The following is a 17,948-nucleotide window of genomic DNA, read 5'->3' as shown; positions in this document are numbered from 1 at the left end:
AGTTCCAAGCTCAGAATCAAGGTCACAAGATAAGGAAAGATAGTAAAGTGTTAACGGGCCGCAGAGAGCGGCAGCAGAGGAGTTTCCCCTTCTCCCAGGGGCTCCCCCGAAAGGAACCAAACTCCCCGACCCCATCGCGGGAACCCGGAGGCGGAATACGAGCCGACCCCCCTCCCACCCATCGCTTCTTGAGATCTCTCAACAGGCAATGGGGCCCTGATGCTTTGCATGGCGGGGAGTTCTTGCAAAAAATAAAAAAGGGGTCTGTTCCTCCACCTCGTCTTGCTTCCTCCCCCGGCATGACTCAGCGCGCGGAGCTGCTGCGTGGCGCAGCGAACCTCCGCGGCGCAGGCTGGAGAACCCAGGCTGAGGGCGAGCGTGGGGGCCGAGGAGGGAGAGGCGAGGGGCAGCGGCGAGGAAGGCTCCGCATGCCCGCTCTGCCCGCAGCGGCCCAAGACCCTCCTCCAGGGCCCCTGCCCCGCGCACGTGTTCGGTGGCGCTCACCTGGCACGGGAGTGGGTGGCTCTGCCGAGGACGGCGGTGGGTAGGCGAAAGGACTGAGGAGCGAACGCGGCTAGGGTCACCAGAACCCCGTTCTGCGGCGCGTTCCAAGAGAACGCAGCCTATTCAGCTGGCCTGGGGGGGACGGGAGGCGGAGTCCCGGGCATTTAAAGGCGCCGCTCCGCCCCCTGCAGGGTTTTTTCCTCGCTGGCACGCGAGGCGTCCAATGACGGGCGGGCACTGTGCGCGGCGGCACCGCCCCAAGATACTGGGATAGGAGGCGGCGCCGGGGAGGAGATGAGCGCCCGGAGCTCGAGCCCTCCTCCGCCCGGGGAGGACGTGACTCGAGCCACATCCCTCCGGTCGCCGGGGCTCTCCCTCCCCCCCACCCCCCAGCTCCCGCCTGGCGCGCGCGCGACCATCGTGACTCAGCCGGAATGCGGGCTGGTGGAGGGGTAGGGAGGTGGGGGTGTCAGAGTAAGATGGTGGCTCGCTTCCCCTCCCGGACCCCTGGCTTCCGCCCTGCGCAGTTGCAGCCTGACGTCACCGCAGGCCAGCGCGAGGTTCCGCGCCGGCCTGCCCCCGCTCCAGCGCTGGGCTGAGACTCGGTGCCTCCCCGGGCCGAGCAGGCGCGGAGAGCCGGAGAGGGCGGCGCACTGCCAGGGTACGCAGGCAAAGCCTGCCCCGACCCGCTCGCCGGCCACATCCGTACGACAGTGGCTTCGCCTGGTCCGGCCTGGAGTAGCAGATTGGCGGGAGTCGCCACAGGCTAGCTAAACACACCATGTTTGAGGAAATGATTGACAGCTTTTGGCCCAAGCCAGACTGGTCTAACCCGAACCTAATCTCTTTCTCCAAAATAAGACTCCGTCTCCGAGCTCTCTGCCACCCACGTACGCTCAGGGGCCCCGGTTTCCTCCAGACCCCATTCCGCAAGCCCCATTGCCGTCCTAAGATCCGGCCAGCGGCCCACCTGTGACGCTGTGGAAAAAGCCCGCAGAGCTTGGTCAGCGGCGATGATGAGCCGGGAGCTGCGACGGGCTGGGTTATAAGGCAACTCCTGGCCTCCACCCCTCCCCTCCACACCCCCGAAACGGTGTCCCGGACCTTTTCGGTAACCCCTGCCCTTTCCCCAGCACGAATCCCGCGACAGGGACCTATATTTAGGGAAACCTGAGGCTCCTGACATTCATGCCAGCGTGGGGCCCCTGCGTGGGGGAAGAAAGAGGGAGCTTTGGTTTGCCTGGAGAGGAGGAGGTGCCACTTCCCACTCACCGGTCTTTAGAAGAACCTCTTCCTTGGAAGTACAGTGAACTTGGTGGTCGAGAAATCAGCCTCGGGTCCTGGATCTCTAAGGCGGAGCAAGAAGTGAAGATCGGTGGTTTGTATCTAGACGTTGCCGCCCACTGACTCTGGTGTACCCCTCCTCCCTTGACTCTGGGTCTGTCTGCTGGTGGCTGCACTTTTTTTTTTTTTTTTTTTTTTTTTAATAAGGAGAGCAGATGCAAGCAAGATACTCACCTCTTAAAGTAAACAGAAGTCTATAGGCAGGGTGCGGCTGACTGTGCCTTTATCCTGATATTCCAGGTTGGCAGTGCCTTCCCACACTGTTGCCTGGGTGAGCAATGCCAGCATCCTCACCTTCACATACAACAGTTTATCAAGGGAGGGGGAGGGGACTGACCAGGTGCAGGGGCACTGGCCAGAACACCAGCCCCTTTTCAGATGTCCAAGGGCTCTCAGAACCCTGCCCTGTAGGGAACCGGGCCCTTCACTTAAGGGTCTCAGGTAGTTAGGCTGGGCCTGCCATCTGTAATTACAGTAGCCTAGTAGTGGTGTCCTGAGGGCCATTACAGGGGGGACCCTGAGGGCTGGCCACTCCCCAAAGAAGAAGGCCCCCAACCCCATCTTTCATCTGAGCTTGATCTCGAAACACAGGCAGTTGAGGCTCTGGCAGTCGGGGAGCTGGCAGGCACAGGCACAGTCACACAACGGGCAGCAGCGAGGGCAGCTAGGAGCCCAACCCTGAGGGAGAAGAGAAGGGTGGATGAAGCAGTACCCGGACTTGTCTGCTTTCCTAAAATTGCAGAAGGGAACAAAGGGGCTTAGGAGGCCCCACTGCCCAGTGGAACAGGGATAGCATTGGAGACAACGCAGTTCTCCATGCTGAGACCAGCAGTGACATCACACTCTAGCCCTCTGCGGTCAGGAGCCTCCAAGCTCCAGGACTCAGGGGCTCTGTCCTCTTTCCCACCACAGGGCTGAGAAGAGTGGACCAGGGAAGAAGAGGCTTTAAGTCTGGCTAGAATTTTGATGTCAGCGTCCAGCTCAGAGATAGTTATACTCTCAGAGGCCTGTGCAGCCAAGAGGAAGTCAGGACACAGGAAACATGTTTCTATCCTCATGAAGATAATTTCTGGGTTTGGGACGTCTTCGCTGGTATAAAACCAAATTGCAATATGTCTTTCTTCCTGCCTGCCAGCCTGCCTTCCTTCCTTCCTTTCTGAGATGGGCTCTCACTCTATAGCTCAGGCTAGTCTGGACTATGAAACCCAGGCTGGCCTCAAAATTACCACAGTCCTCTTACTTCAACCTACCAAGCACTGGGGGGTTCTGGTGTCCTTTGTGGGGTTTCTGCTGTCTTTTGAGACAGGACTTCCCTGTGTGACCTGGCTGTCACGGAACTCACTCACTTCCCAGTGCTGAAGCAGGCCGATTTCTGTGGGTTCAAGGCCAGCCTGGTCTACAAATGGAGTTTCAGGATAGCCAGGGCTACACAGAGCAGTGGCTCTAGACCTTCCTACTAGTGTGACCCTTTAACACAGTTCCTCATGTTGTGGTGACCCCCAACTTAAAAAAAAAAATTGTTGCCACTTTAGAACTGTAATTTTGCTACTGTGAATTACAATATAAATGTTTGTTCTCTGATGGTCTTAGGTAAAAGTTGACCCCCCACACACAAAGAGGTCACAACCCACAGGTTGAGAACCATTGACAGAGAGAGACCCTGTGTCAAAAAACAAAACAGAGCAAAACAAAAAAAGAAAAGAACCCTCTCTGAGCCAGGTGTCCTGACTTGAGGGAGATGAGGCAGAAGGATGAGCAGTTCAAGCCAGCCCGAGCTACATGAGATCTGTCTTTAAAGGACAAAACAAGACAAACAAACCACAACAGGAAAAACAGAACCAAACAAACCAACCCAAGAGGCTGGAGTGATAGCTCCCTGCTTAAGAGTGAGGGTTGCTCTTCCAGAGGACCTGAGTTCAGTTCCCAGCACTTACGAGTGGCTCGAAACCATGCTAACTCCAGATCCCAAATCCAGGGAATCTGACACCTTCTTCTCTGGAAGTTAGGACCTCAGAAACCAAGGCAAAGCGCTCCACTATCGAGCTACCCTGAATGGAGGCACACAGAGCTGAGGGGTGAGGTGGGGGGACAAGAGCAGCGTGATCTTCACAAAAACTGAAACGGAAGCTCAGAGTGATTTTCCCAAAAGAATACAAGCAGCCAGAGAAACTGGTTTGGTCTAGAGTTGGTTCTTCCAAGCCTGGGATTCCCCTGTGCCAACTCTGCCAAGGCCAGAAATGTCGGCTTCATGCTAAGGCTTCAAAGGCAAAGGACAGTTGGTCTCATGTTCTCTACTTAAGTGTGAGCACTCATGCCCAGCAGGTGTTTGAGACACAGCTAAATGCTGAATGTATGAATTAAGCTAAGCGTATCATTTTACCCTCTTGAGGCAAAGGCAGAAGGGGGCCTCTCAACCCCAGGAAAGATGTCTGTCTTACGGACATGATGTCCTGAGAGACAGGGCCATTCACCCCTCCAATCCACAGCTCCTTTAACCTGGGTCAGGGATGATCTGCAACTGCCCCAGGCTTGGATGGGCAGCAGGCCAAGGCACTGGGGTGGACACACCCAGGATGGCTGTGTGACAGAAGACTGGCTCCTTGAGGCCACGAGCAAAGCTAGTGACAACCAGTTGCACAGTTCAATCAGAGACTGGGCCAAGCCAGGAATAGGGAAATGACCTTTCCAACAGCTGAGGTTTCGGGGTACGGTGTCAGATGACCAGTGAGATCAGCTGTCAGTAGGGGCTCCAGCAAGGGGTAGGAGACCAGCCAGCTACAGGGAAAGGGGTCTAAACTGGGCTGAGTTACTGGGAAGGGAGAGAGAAGCAGTTTTCTTGTGATGAAGAGTGGTTTGGAGGCATCTCTGGAGATGAAGTGGGTCTGTGGGTTTCCAGAGGACCACACACCATCACTCTGTACAGACCCACTGGGCAGAACAATCCCCTGCCCTCACCTCAGAAAAGAGGGTATTAAAAGCATTTCTTGGCTCTGTTCACAGAAGGGCTTAGTCCAGCCATTAATAACTGGCTAATGGAGTTCTTGAGTCTCACAAGCACAGGTTTCTGGAAGAACTCTGCTGTTTAAGGACATTAAACAAGGACTCTGCAGCATGCTAACCCTGCCTTTCCATAGGCTCTTGGGTGGCGTTTATCTTTGGACTTTCTTACTGGCTAATTTGTGCTCAAGCCCTAGAGTCAGTAAGACCTATGTGTGAATTCTGCCTGGCTCAATCATGTTCCGAGCTTCAGTTTCCTCATCTCTGAAACAGATATAGCACCTACTTTTCAGAGTGTCAATGGACAGAAATGAAATCCTTAGTGAGTGCTCAGTGAAGGGAGTTGTCATCCGGGTTCTGGTTTCCCTCTGCACTGTGTTTTTCCCCATTCGGTATGTAGCCTGGCTGGCCTAGAACTCACTATGCAGACCCCACTGGCCTCAAACTCACATTTGCTTCTCCCTCCCAAGTGCTGGGATCAAAGGCATGTGCTACCGTGCCCAGATTTAGCAGTCATTTGTTTTTTGTTTTCTTTCCAGAGACAGGGTTTCTCTGTGTAGCCTTGGCTGTCCTGGACTCGCTTTGTAGATCAGGCTGGCCTCGAACTCACAGAAATCCGCCTGCCTCTATCTCCAGGAGTCCTGCATTACAGGCCCGCGCCATTGTGCCTGGCTTAGGAGTAGTTCTTAATTCTACTGTACATTGGAATTACAAGAGCTTGTTAAAAAGTACAGACACCCCAGACCCACTGTGCCGAGGCCGTGGAAACCTGACCTGTAAGGCTGCATGTCACGTCCTTCCTCTGCTCCTATAACTGTCTACTTATTTATCCCTGCCCTTCCCCACAGTCCTGGGAACACAGGCTCTCGTCTGGTTTATCTGTACTGAGCGCCCAGGGTTAGCACGGAGCCTCACACACTGGCTCCGTGTACACTGCACACACGAGAAAGGGAAGAACTAAAGGAACTCCACCCTAACAACGCAGTTCGGCAAGCAGGTCTCCCAAAGACAGGAAGAAAACCCTGGGTTTGTGGGCTGGCTGGCCCATCTATTTAACCCCAGGCGAGTGCATCACTCAAGCCTCTGTGAGCCTCAGTGTCTACACTGGCGAACAGACAAGCCCTGTGACCTTTGTGCTGTCATTGCTACTATAAGGAACCTAGAGAACAGAGGCCCTTCAGTGTTCTTTGAGGAAAGACAGATGAAGGGCAGGACAAGCTTGCCCGGCCCTCCGTGGTCATTCTACATCTCTTCCTAGATCCAGCAGAAACTGGATGGGATAAGATGCACAGGGTTCTGAAGCCCTGGACCAACAGGTGGGAGACCCTGTCTTCACACAGTCAGCCTCCCCCTTCCTTTTTCCTAAGAAGTTTGACCAAGATGTCGACATCGGGAAGGAAACAGAGTGTTCAGGACCATAACTCATTCTGTAACTCCTTAAGATAGGAGTTCTTAGAACCTAAAGCCCGCTTTTTCCCTAACTCCATCCTGGAAGCCCACCTCCTGGTCAGTGTGGGCAACCAGAAGCAGGTTATCCGAAGGGAGATAGCCCCTTACTCTCACACTATGAAGCCACAGCTGGCCCTGAATTTGCACTTGCCTCTGCCTCCTGAGGCTAGGATTAAAGGTATATACCACCATGACCCTACTTATTATAATTCTTTTTGAACATAGATTTAAATTTATTTTAAACTTTTTTCATATGTGTGGGTGTTTAGCTGCAAAACTGCAGAAGACATTAAAAGGGCTTCGGATTCCTGGATCTGGAGTTACAAATAGTTCTGAGCTGCCATGTGGTTGCTGGGAATCAAACCCGGGTCCTCTAGAAGAGCAGCCAGTGCTCTTAACCGCGGGGCCATCTTTCCAGCCCTTATACTTAGTTTGGAGATAGGGTAGCTAGCCCAGTCTGGCCTTGAATTTCCTATGTAGCTCTACCTTGAACTAAGGATGGATTTTTGTTTTTAGATTTTATTTTTCTTTCGTGTGTGTGAGCGTTCTGTTTGTGCACTACTTGCGCATTTGTTGCCTGTGGCCCAGAGGAAGGCACGCATACCCTGGTTTATGTGGTGCCAGGGTCAACCCAGTGCCTCCTGCATGCTAGACAGACATTCTACCCACTAAGCTACACTTCCAGCCCTCATCATCTGTTTTGAGACTCAGAACAGCTCAACCCAAGTCATGAATTTACTGCGGCTTAGTCTACTGACCCTCCCTGCGAGGGAAGGTCACCGCACCAAGGAGAAGAGAAGAGAACGCTGCTGTCTGATTCTCTGCGCTCAGAATAATCACTGTCTAAGAAGGTGGTCAATCACACCGAACATTTTTAAACCCACAAATGTAAAACTTGTCTTGTGTGGGTCAGCTTCTCCCCCGGCAATCCAGGTGCAGCGTAAATCGTGGAGCAATTTGCTAGCCGAGGCTTTGGTGTGCGGCTCTGGGGAAGCCACAGCCATCCCTCAGCCATCTTAGTCCTCTGCTAGAGGAGCGGAATGATACCTATAGCTCCACGTTCAGGCATAGGCACGTGGCCAGAGTGCAGTATGAAGTTGAAGCGGCTGTGAAGAAGCAGTCTATGTGACAGGCTCCATCTTTGCCAGTGGGGTAGCAATGCATGGCGGTCACACGGAAATAAAACAACTTTACAGAGCCCGCTCTAGAAAAAGACCGTTCCTTCCTCATGTCTCCCTTCACCCCTCCTTCCCCTGGCTTCTTATGATGCTGGCCAAATGCTCTCTCACTTTGCCTTTCTACATGGATAATTGAGAAACAATACTTTTTGTAATAGGAACATAGTTTTCTATTACAAAACCCACATGGAATCCCAGCACTAGTGAGGCAGAGGCAGAGGCAGGAGGATCTCTGTGAGTTTGAGGCCAGCCTTGTTTACACACAAAGTTCCAGGCCAGCTAGGGATACATAGTAAGACCCTGTCTCAAAAAAAGCAAAGCAAAGCAAATCAAAAACAACCAAATCAACAGAACAACAACCACGTCAGCAAAAATCCAGCTTGCTTCATAATTAGTATAATTTAATTTAAAAAATAAAATTAAGCTTTCACCATCTTGGCACCTGTGGATGCCTGCTGGGAACAGGACATCTAAAAGGCAAATATGTCTGGAAAGCTATGGTCCCAGGCCCTTCTTGCTGGCTAGAAGCGAGTCACCAGAACCGAAAAGAACACATGGCCCTTCTTAGGACTAAAAGTGGTTATGGCTGAGATGAAATTTAATTCTACTTGGGCACGAGATGTGCTTATGTGTATAAAGAGAAATAACACAGTGACCCCTGGTGACAGACTGAGCACAGACAGAGGGATCTGGAGAAAGGTAGCTCAGAGCCACGGAAACAGCGGCTGGCTTCATGCCAAAGTCTGAAGAGAGTTTCTTGCAGAGGCCATTGGACACAGATTCCTCTCACAACTTTATGTTCTTGGGGCAGGGTTTCTCTGTGTAACCCTGGCTGTCCTAGAACTCACTCTGTAGACCAGGCTGGCCTCGAACTCAGAGATCTGCCTGCCTCTGCCTGGGGCTGAAAACGTGTGCTACCAACACCTGGCTTTCCTCTCACAAATTTAAACTAACAAAAATAAATAAATAAACGTGAAAAAATTACAATTAAGTCATGTATGTTATGGTGCACACCTGTAAGCTGGACACGAGAGACAGAAACAAGAGGGTCAAGGCCAGCCCAGTATATAAGAACCCGTCTCCAAAAAAAATAAAAATAAATAAGTAAGTAAATAAATAGGTCCTGATTATGCACTGGGCTTGTCACACAGATCATCTTTCTCCAGCTGTCATCCTATATTTTCCTTTCTTTCAAGAACCATTCATCACCAGAAACAATCTGATATGTTGTTTTTAGCTGTCTGCCTATGACTCAGTCCCTGGAACAGTGCCTGCCCTAGGGTTAGTGCTCCCTAATAAATGTGCTGAACAAAGAAAATGAAGGCCCAGGTCATGCGCAGGTCAGAGGGAGCAGGGTGGGTTAAGAGGGGAACTCACAGCTTCGCTGGGGTGAGGGCAGCAGGCATCCAGGTAGTGGGCTGGACTGGGCAGAGGGAAGTCGCAGGCTTCTGCACAGCTCCAGCAACAGTCTTGGGTCTCCGAGGCACCTTGTTTCCTGCAAGGGGAGCTGCAGTCTGTGCAGCAGCCCTGGGCCTAGGAGATGACAAGGCTCAGGATCTGGGCCAGGCGGTGGGGGAGGCACAGACAACTCTCCACTTTTACTTTCCGGGCAGGGGCAAGGCAAGGATTAAGTGGTGACAGGGAGGCAGACCCCTCCCCACCCCGTCCCACAAAAAGGGCAGCGCTCTGACTAAATGGCAACAGGGGACATGCTGATCACCAGGTTGCTCTTCCCCAGAGCCTACCCTTCCTTCCCCGCCAGGCTCCTCACCAGCAAGCAGTGCCTTGTCAGCAGCACCAGGCCCAGCAGCAACAAATAGACACCCACTGCGATGAAGACGATGGCCGGGATCGGGAGCCGCAAGGAAGGGCTGCTGATGGAAGCTGGGGCTGGATCCCACGGGCCAGAGGAGGTCTGAACAAGCACAGAGGAAGAGGTGAAAAGGGAAGACCTGCACAGGGATGCCAGGTGGGCCACAGAAGGAGGTGAGGACTCAACAGAGCAACACCCTGACTCACCAGCTTGTCCCCGGCCATGCCCAGTTATTGTCAAGTACCTGCTATCAATTTAGAGTCATCTGCAAAATACTGCCCTTTGTGGAAATACTTCCCTACTTAAGATTTCTGTATCTTGTCTCCAGGATGACAGCCTTCCCAGCACTCAGCTCTGGCCCCACTTCCAACTTGCTTCTTTCCACGCCAGCTTCCCTGGTATCTCCACCCATGGCTCCAGACAACTGCTTATTTCAGGGACAAAGCTTCCCCACCCAAGGCCTCCTCTCCCTCCACCCTGCAATCGCGATGAGGTCTTTGTTCCCAGAGGCTCCATCCTCTCTCTGGCCCCTAGGCCTCTGCCTGTCCTGCGCGCTTAGTAAACTATCTTGCCACCGTGGGAAGTGCGTCCCGGGCACAGTCTCAGCTCTTGTCCGGAGCCAGAAGACTTTTTGTTGGCTAGAAAGCTCCCTCCCCGGTCCGAGCTCAAAGGCAGATGAGCGGAGCCCTGGACTCACGTCCATGGGGCAGGGCAACCAGTCCGTTCAGGAGCTGCAGAAGAGAGAAGATTCCGGGCTCAAAGATCGAGTACCCTTGGGCCGGGGCGCCCAATCTCCTCTCTTTCTGTCTGGGAAACCTGAGGCCCACGGACGGAGACTGAACTGGCGGGGGTCTGGGGATCCAGAGCCTTTCCCTCCGGCCTGGCCGCGCCCTCCACGGTCCCCAGGTTCCGGCGCCCTCGGGCCACGAGGCCACAACCACGGGGCCACCGACAGTTTTACAGATTCCGCGCCGCCTCGGGTCCGAACCGCCAAGGCGCCAGCACCGCCCAGAAGCTTGGCGCTGCTTCTTGCCGTTGCCATGGGGACCACAGTGCTGTGACTACGGCGGCCGCAGAGACCCAAACTCTCTATTCCCGCCTCACTGAACGGGCCCTGCCTTCTTCTACCACTCACCTGAGGTAATCGCCATCATCCCGGCTTTCCCTCCGGAGCTAGAGAGAAACAGCAAGTTCTCACCACTGGTAGCTCAGGACAGAGCCTCGTCGGATGCTGGGACCACTCGCTCTTCTACGAAGAAGGACATATACTGTGTTTCCAAACTTTACTTTCTGGAGAGGAGTCAGAGACGGATTAATTGGAGACAAGGACGAAGACGTCCCTGCTCTGACTGAGTGGCAGAGGCGTCCCGAGATAAGAGCCTGGAAGTGAGGGGACAGTAATCAGCAAGTTCATCTTCCACAAAGCCTATCCTTCCTTCCCAGACAGGCTCCTTGTTAACTGTATGGAAAAGTCAGTATTTTTCAGCCCGGCTCACTTCACCAGCCTTAATCTTTCCCCGCCTCGAACTCAGAGATCTGCCTTCCTCTGCCTCCCGAGTGCTGGGATTGAAGGTAAGGGCCACCACTGCCAGGACCCAAGGAAGCTACAAAATTGTCAGGGTCTATTCCTCTACTGTGTAACAGTTTCCTCTGAGACTGAAGCATTATTGTCAAAGTGATTTCCTATCAACCGGGTCGTATCTATTCCCCCCCTCGTTCGTCTGTGCTTTGTCTACCAAGATGGGGTCTCCTTCTGTAACCCAGGCTGGCCTGAAATTCATACTATGTAACTTAGTTTGGTCTGGACATAACCCTCCTGAGTGCTAGGTTTAAAGGTGTGAATGGCCAGCTCATGCTCACACCTGACCCTACTCCTTTTCTGCTTGGAAACACCAAGAACCACTGACTGGCTGCAGGGTGAAACTCGCAACTTGAGCAAACCCAACGCCATCCACTCTGAGCATCCTCCGGCTTCCCCCCCAGAGCTCCAAGAACAAAGCAAATTTCCTTCCCTTCTGCTGACATTCTATGGAAGGCAGGATGAGCATATATATATATATGCTTGTGCCTGATCAGTGCCGCACATAAGATCTGTTGCGGGGATTCCGAGCCCAGGCACAGCCTCAGCTCTGCAGCCTTGGCGATGCTGAGCCTCTGCCTAGAACACCCTTCCCTCTCTTTCTCTTGATGAACTCCTTCCTCATCCCTCAGGCCTGTGCTTGGCTTCCAGGCCCTTGCTGGAAACTTCAGGTGGAAGATGCTGAGTTGGCCTGTCTACTCTGGACCCTCTACTCAGTACCCTCATCGCAGGGTACTGAACTTCTTCCCTGGGTCAGACTGCTAGCACTGGGCTGCTTCTGATTCCTGGCCACGGCCCAAGCTCTAGCACTTGGGACCTTCCAGAAAACAACACTCACTGATTTGATGAACCACTCAAATCCAAGTCTGATTCTACTGGCCGGCAAGGTGTTATATGGCGCTCTGTGCCCCTGACTTCCAATGTACCCAGCTCCCTAAGTCACTGTTCTGGTTACACACTCAGAGACACAACTCCTGTGGAGGCCTGGGACACAGTATCACCACACACCTGCCTCCCTTCCCTTTCCTGATTTACTGCCCCCAGCTGTCCCCCCCCCCGCTTCCTTTTTATTTTTCATTTATTTTTTATTTTATTCTATTTTTTGGTTATTGTTGTTTTTGGTTTTTTTGGGGGGGTTGTTTTTTTTTTTTTTTTTTTTTTTGAGACAGGGTTTCTCTGTGTAGCCTTGGCTGTCTTGGACTTGCTTTGTAGACCAGGCTGGCCTCGAACTCACAGAGATCTGCCTTCCTCTGCCTCCCCAGTGCTGGGATTGAAGGTATGGGCCACCACTGCCAGGACCCACGGACTTTCTTATATTACAAGAAAGCTACAAAATTGTCAGGGTCTATTCCTCTACTGTGTAACAGTTTCCTCTGAGACTGAAGCATTGGGTCCTCCACAGAAGCTCTTTAAACAGAAAGGTAAACAATTCAAAACAGTTTCAGGAAGTCCCTGAATCTGAGAAGATTCACTAGTTCCTGCCCTCCCAGAGTAAGCAATAAAAGCTGAGAGGCCCTCTCAGAGAAGCTGTAAAGAAGACTCCTGGGACCAGTAGATTTAGACCAACTGGAGTTGGAAGGGACACTCCCCTGCTGGCTGTGCAGCCGGTTCCAGCTTCCCAGCTTTGTGAGCTGTCACCTATCCTGGGGTAGGCTTTGGTGATGTAGTTGTCTTTGAGTCAGTTTGTTAAGAACAATCAAAACTTACTCTTAAGTACTACCGCTTCATTTTCAGACTCTATTTATATCATAGGGAGAAAACTAAGTTCAAGGTCACAGGCCCTAAGGGAGCGAGGCATTTCCTAATAGCTGAACAGCTTCTGTTGTAAGGAAACAGTTGTTTGAGTCCAGACATCTCAGGAACAACTTGTAAGGAGACAGTTGTCTGAGTCCAGACATTTCAAGGGCAACTTCTCCATCTTTTTGGCAGAGTCAAACTAAGTTTATGTTCCCAGGCCCAGGAATCTACTCCTATCCTGATTGATGGAAACTCCCTGTTCGACCCCTTATGTCAAAATATCATCAGGCAATGCTACAGCCCATCCTGCTCCCCCTTGCTTTATGGTTTCATCCTTTAAATATGCTGTACAATGTCCCTCTAGCATTGCAGTTCAGCTCCCAAGTCTATTCTAAGGACCTGGTCGATCAATAGCAGCTTGATTACAATAAATTTTTGTCATCTGCGTTGACCTGATGTTTGCATTATATTGGATTTAAGTGGACCCCACAACAATTTCTGCTTTTGTAAGTAATTCCCCCACCCATATTTCTGTAAATAACCCCAATGAAAATCATTGGTTCACCAAGCTGGACTTTGATGATGTCTGTACTTTGGTCTTTCTTGGGCTCCTTATCTGAGGTGAGTAGATATGTGTGTTTTCCTAGGAAAAGTTTTGTCACACAATAGCCCCTAGGTCCTGAATCCCCCTTCAGCCTTCAGTCGTAATGACAGGATCCCAGCCATTCCTTATGCCACCTCTAGCCCTCTCAGGGATGACTTTGAGCACAGAGGACAAGTGCTCAGCTATCCCTGATGTCAGCATTGTCGATCTGAAGTTGTATCAGATTGCCTCCTTGAGATCTTTTTTTTTTTTTTTTTTTTTTTTCTGAGTCTCAAGGACCGGGATGAGGCCAGTTTTCATCTCTGCTGTAGGAGAGACCTCTAATGCTCCAGAGCTTCCTCCCTGCCTGTCTTCAGCCCGTTCCAACGGAGAGATGTGAGCCTTGGCAAGGGCCCCAGGCACACCAAAGCTCTGCAGTGGTCAGACTCACTGCTGAGGCTGCTCTGCTCCCACCATTGGCTCCTCCGGTGTGTGGGAGGGTAGACAGTGCACCAGACAAGCCAATTGGAGGGATGATATATGGGCCTCGAAGTGAGGCCCCACTTCTACCCACATTCTGCCATCAGCAGGAGGTAGGGAAACACTGACTTTACGTTAGCCAGTAGCTGCCATGGCTCCTTCTATCCGAAGTGCAAAGCTGGGCATGTCAGATAGCATCACAGATACTGTGGAACTGACCCAGAAAAGCAAGAAAAGGATACCATGTTCCCCATCATCATGGGCTAGATGAAAGATGGGAAATATAGAAGGACCAGCAGCTGAAAAAAAAAGCTTCTGCAGTCTTGGATGGGACTCTGAGAAGGGAGTCAAGCAAGTATGACTTTGATCTAATAATTTCAAGCCCTCTATTGGCTTTCAAACAATATTGTCTTCTAGATAAGGAGAAAGGCTCTTAGGCGGGCAAGATGGCTCAGCAGGCCCATACTCGAATGTCTGATGAACTGAATTCAACCCTAGATACCTACGTAAAGATGGAAGGAAAGAACTGACTCCCCTGATCACCACATACAATTCTGTAGCATGGGCGGATCTACACACAGCCGCACACACGCACAGAGACACACACACACAGAGGTGGGAGGGGAGAGAGAAAGAAGTTTCCCAGCATCCCTAATTTGAAAGACCTTTGTCTAGGACCCTACCGTGGAGGATTGAAGAAGATGCACTTGGGCCAGGCCAAGTTAGCTGGCTTTCATACCTGTGGTCCCAGCACATGGGAGGATAAGACAGCAAGATCCTTAGTTTGAGAATACTCTGGGCTACACAGTCAAGTTCTGTCTCATAAGCTGCGGGCAGGGTGTCTCCATGGTAGAGTATTTTCAAGGCATTCACAAGCCTCTTGGCTTTAATCCCGAGTCCCCTAGAAAACAAGTAATCGGTCAGCCAGTGATGGCTACCACAGTGAGATCTCACGTGGGAACTGTGCTTCATTGCCTACCTTTTAAAATCATTCCCAGAAGCCCTCGGTAGAGTTCCTGCTGGTGTCCCTATTTGTAATTAAGCATTCCAAGGCTCTGGGGAGTTGAGTCACACAGTACTCCTGGCAAGAGAGCGGCAACACCAGGATTCAGACCCAGGCGATGGGACAGAGGCTCAGGTTCCGAAACTTAGCCAAGATCACACCGAAAAACCATGGAAGAACAGATTAGTAAATCCATGGTTGTCTGTTTCCGTCACCCTTTGTGCACCTCAGCCTTTTGTGGTGTGAGGAGAACCAGACTTGCTTGGAGCTGAACTGAGTCAGGACAGGTACAAACAAAAGAACTAAATAATGAATGCCCTGGCACCAGGCCAGAGTGTCAGGTGAGAAACAGACACTACAGGGTGCTCAGCGGTTGCTTATTCACAGCCTCTGGGACACCACAGCCTCGCGCTCTCCTAAGGATGAGCCTGGAAGCCTTTGGACAAGGGAGCCCAAAGCAACAGGAAATGGTAAACCCCAGGCCCAGAGGAACCTGCCCACAGGTCTGCTTGCTAGGGTGGTAGAGCCCTGGGGTGGGGTGGGGAGTGAGAGACTTCCCCCGTGAGCCAGGCTGAGGGAGGGACCTTCCTGAAGCCACCTGAGGCCGAGGTCTGCACACGCTGCCTCCTGGTTCCAGCCCCAGGCTGGTGGCTGCTCTGTCCCTTACACATCCTTTTACAAGCCTGCGTGGCCAAAGACCTCTGGAACGCTTGCGCTGCCACAGTGGGTGGAGGTACCCCATCTTGGGTTTATTTTAGGTGGCATGCCAGTTCCGCAAGAGCGCACACACACACACACACACACACACACACACACCTGTTCAAATACACCATTTTCCTTCCACTTCCCCTTCTATGCTTTTGCTTATTCCGCCCCCTTCTTAAAAAAACGTTTACTGGTACTGTGGGTGTGGTTTACGTGTGTGAGTGCAGGTGCCATGTGAGTGTAAGTGCCCGTGGGGTTGGCAGAGTGTGTCACAGTGCCAGCAGGAGGCAGAGGACAGCTTTGTGGAGTTGGTTTTCTTCTTTGACCTTTGTGTGGTGGTGGTGGTGGGGATCCGGAGGTCAAATTCAGCAGCCTGAGCAGCAAGCACTTTTACCCACGAAGCATCTCCCATCCCCCCCCACTCTTTTTGAGACAGGGTCTGCTCTGCAGCCTAGTCCAGCTTTGAACAGACCTGACAGTGACTCTGCTCACTCAGCCTGCCGAATGCTGGGGTTACAGGTACGAGCCACGGCACTGGGCCCCTTTCCACACTTCTGTTGTAGCTAGGCAAAAGCTCCCCTTTACCATTCTCTCTCCTTTTTTGGGGGGTGGTGGTGGTGGTGGTGAGTCAGGGTTTCTCTGTGCCCCGCCGGGATGTCCTGGCACTCACCCTGTAGACCAGGTTGGCCTCAAACTCAGAAATCCCCGTGGTGCTGTGCTAAAGGTGTGTACCACCATACCTGGCCAGATTTACAATGCTTTTTTACAAGTGATACTGGCATTCCGCTTTAAAAATGTTTATTTTACTATGGTTTTTATGGTACGGGGGTTTTGCCCACATTTGGGTAGTGTTTGGTGCCTGGAACCCGTGGAGACCAAAAAGGGGATGAAATCTTTTTGGAACTGGGGTCGCAGACAGGCGTGAGCCACCATGCGCGTGCAGGAAATAGAACCCAGGTCCTCTGGAAAAGCGACCAGTGCTCTAACCACTGCTCAGCCGTGTCATTCTCAGCTAACAATCCACAGTGCCAGATCGTATTCTGGAATTCACATCATGAGGCTCAGACTCCAGCTGTGAAAGTAGGCCAGTTGGCACTCGGAGATCTGGAACTTACCTAATAGCAAGTTCAAGGCTAGCCTGAAACACTTGAAGCTTTCGTCTCAAAAGAATAAAATGGAGGGTTCGGCTCAGTTCCCAGCACCGAGACAGTTGCTCACAACCACTTGTAAGGGCAGCTCCCAGGGGTCTGGTGCCCTGTTCTAGCTTTTACTGGTTCACGCAGGCACACAGGCAAGTGGTCCATATAAAGGTATGCAGGCACGCACACACACGCAAACACACAAATCTGAAAACAGCAACCCCAACAAACAAACAAGAAGGGGGTGGGCGGGGGTGGCAGGGCACCCATTTAGTCCCAGCACTTGGGAAGGTGACGTAGGCAGACCCCTGCGTGTTCTAGGCTGGAACTGTCTTAAAACAAAACAAAAACAACACCCCCTCAAACAAACAACCAATCCTAACTGTGCAGGGAGGTAGAAGTAGCACACGCCTCGGAGCCTGTCACCCTGCGCAGGGGACGAGGGAGCATCCGTCTCTTGGGAACTGTGAGGGCAATAGATATGACCTATTAAGAACTTAGATTGGGCCTGGCAGCCAGCAAAGGTTACCAAAGGAAAGATGAAAGCAAGCAAGCGAACAGACAGAACACCCAGACAACATCTTGGGGGCCCGAGTGGCGGGATTAAAGTCCTGTGCTCGCACACCTGGCTCACACTGCTATTTATGTATTTTGTGTGTTGCTTTTATTTTTTATTTTTCTTCGAGACAGGGTTTCTTGGTGTAGCCTTGGCTGTCCTGGAACTCACTCTGTAGACCAGGCTGTCCTGGAACTCACAGAGATCCGCCTGCCTCTGCCTCCCAAGTGCTGGGATTAAAGGTGTGAGCCAGCACCTTCTGGCTTAAAGTTCTTTTTTAAATTGACTTTCATTCTTTATATCGTGGAGTGTCACACCCAGGCCACGGTGACAATGGAGGACAGCCTTGTGGAATTGCTTCTTCTGCTTCACCTTGGTTCTGAGATCAGATGAGGTCATTAGCCCTTCCCAGCAAGAACGTTTGGCCCACTGAGCCATCTCGCTGGCCTTCGTGTTTCTGAGACACGTTCTCGCTCCGTAACCCAGGCTGGCATCAACCTCTCAATCCTGTCTCAGTGTGGACTACTCATTAAAAACTTGGTTCTATTTTAAAGACCCATTTAAGGTTTTTTTTGAATCGCATAAACAGATACACAGTGTATATGTGTTATCAACATTTTCCCTATAGGAAGTGATTAGGGGAAATTAACGAAAGCCTCCTTGGGGATGTATTTATGAAAGGTTCAAGATTGCAATAAGCCCAGATTTTCCTAAGTGGGTCATTACCCGCTGGTAGGTTGCAAAATCATGATTTGCATTTGGCGGGGGATGTGGGAAAATCCCAGGCCATTGCACGGAATGGGGGCTCGGTACTGTGAGAAAGTTAACTGGGCTGGGGGTCATTCGGGGCTAGGGCACGTGGACTCTATCATGATGGGAAA

General features: G+C 51.8%; 2 protein-coding genes across 4 annotated transcripts in view; both read right to left on the bottom strand.

Moving 5' to 3' along the window:
• Aldoa (aldolase, fructose-bisphosphate A) overlaps positions 1-1,850 on the bottom strand; it is a 5,133-nt gene extending 3,283 nt beyond the window's left edge. Inside the window, exon 1 of one of the 3 annotated variants that reach the window (XM_055627446.1) lies at positions 1,777-1,850. The gene's annotated coding sequence lies outside the window, so the exon portion shown is untranslated. Of the gene's footprint in view, positions 1-504; positions 664-1,474; positions 1,498-1,776 lie in introns of those variants that run through there. The other 2 variants (XM_055627444.1, XM_055627445.1) reach the window with 2 other exon arrangements.
• A 239-nt stretch (positions 1,851-2,089) lies between these two features.
• Positions 2,090-10,609, bottom strand: LOC129691346 (keratin-associated protein 10-10). Its single transcript, XM_055627447.1, has 4 exons — positions 9,983-10,609; positions 9,244-9,387; positions 8,850-9,005; positions 2,090-2,526 (listed from the first exon to the last, which is right to left on the bottom strand). The coding sequence occupies exons 1-4, from the start codon at positions 9,986-9,988 to the stop codon at positions 2,413-2,415; spliced, it is 420 nt and encodes a 139-aa protein (XP_055483422.1). The 5' UTR covers positions 9,989-10,609; the 3' UTR covers positions 2,090-2,412.
• Between the last annotated feature and the right edge of the window lie 7,339 nt (positions 10,610-17,948).

This window comes from Psammomys obesus, unplaced genomic scaffold (assembly GCF_907164565.1).
Source record: "Psammomys obesus unplaced genomic scaffold, mPsaObe1.curated_primary_1811, whole genome shotgun sequence".
NCBI lineage: Eukaryota > Metazoa > Chordata > Mammalia > Rodentia > Muridae > Psammomys > Psammomys obesus.
Note: the sequence above shows the minus strand (reverse complement) of the source record. Positions and strands in the feature narration are given on the sequence as shown.

What these genes read in the sequence shown, in the direction of transcription:
- LOC129691346 (XM_055627447.1), bottom strand. An exon ending in TGACAAGGCACTGCTTGCTG is followed by an intron (nt 9,006 to 9,243) that starts GTGAGGAGCCTG and finishes GTCATCTCCTAG; the next exon opens with GCCCAGGGCTGCTGCACAGA. An exon ending in GCCCTCACCCCAGCGAAGCT is followed by an intron (nt 2,527 to 8,849) that starts GTGAGTTCCCCT and finishes CTTCTCCCTCAG; the next exon opens with GGTTGGGCTCCTAGCTGCCC.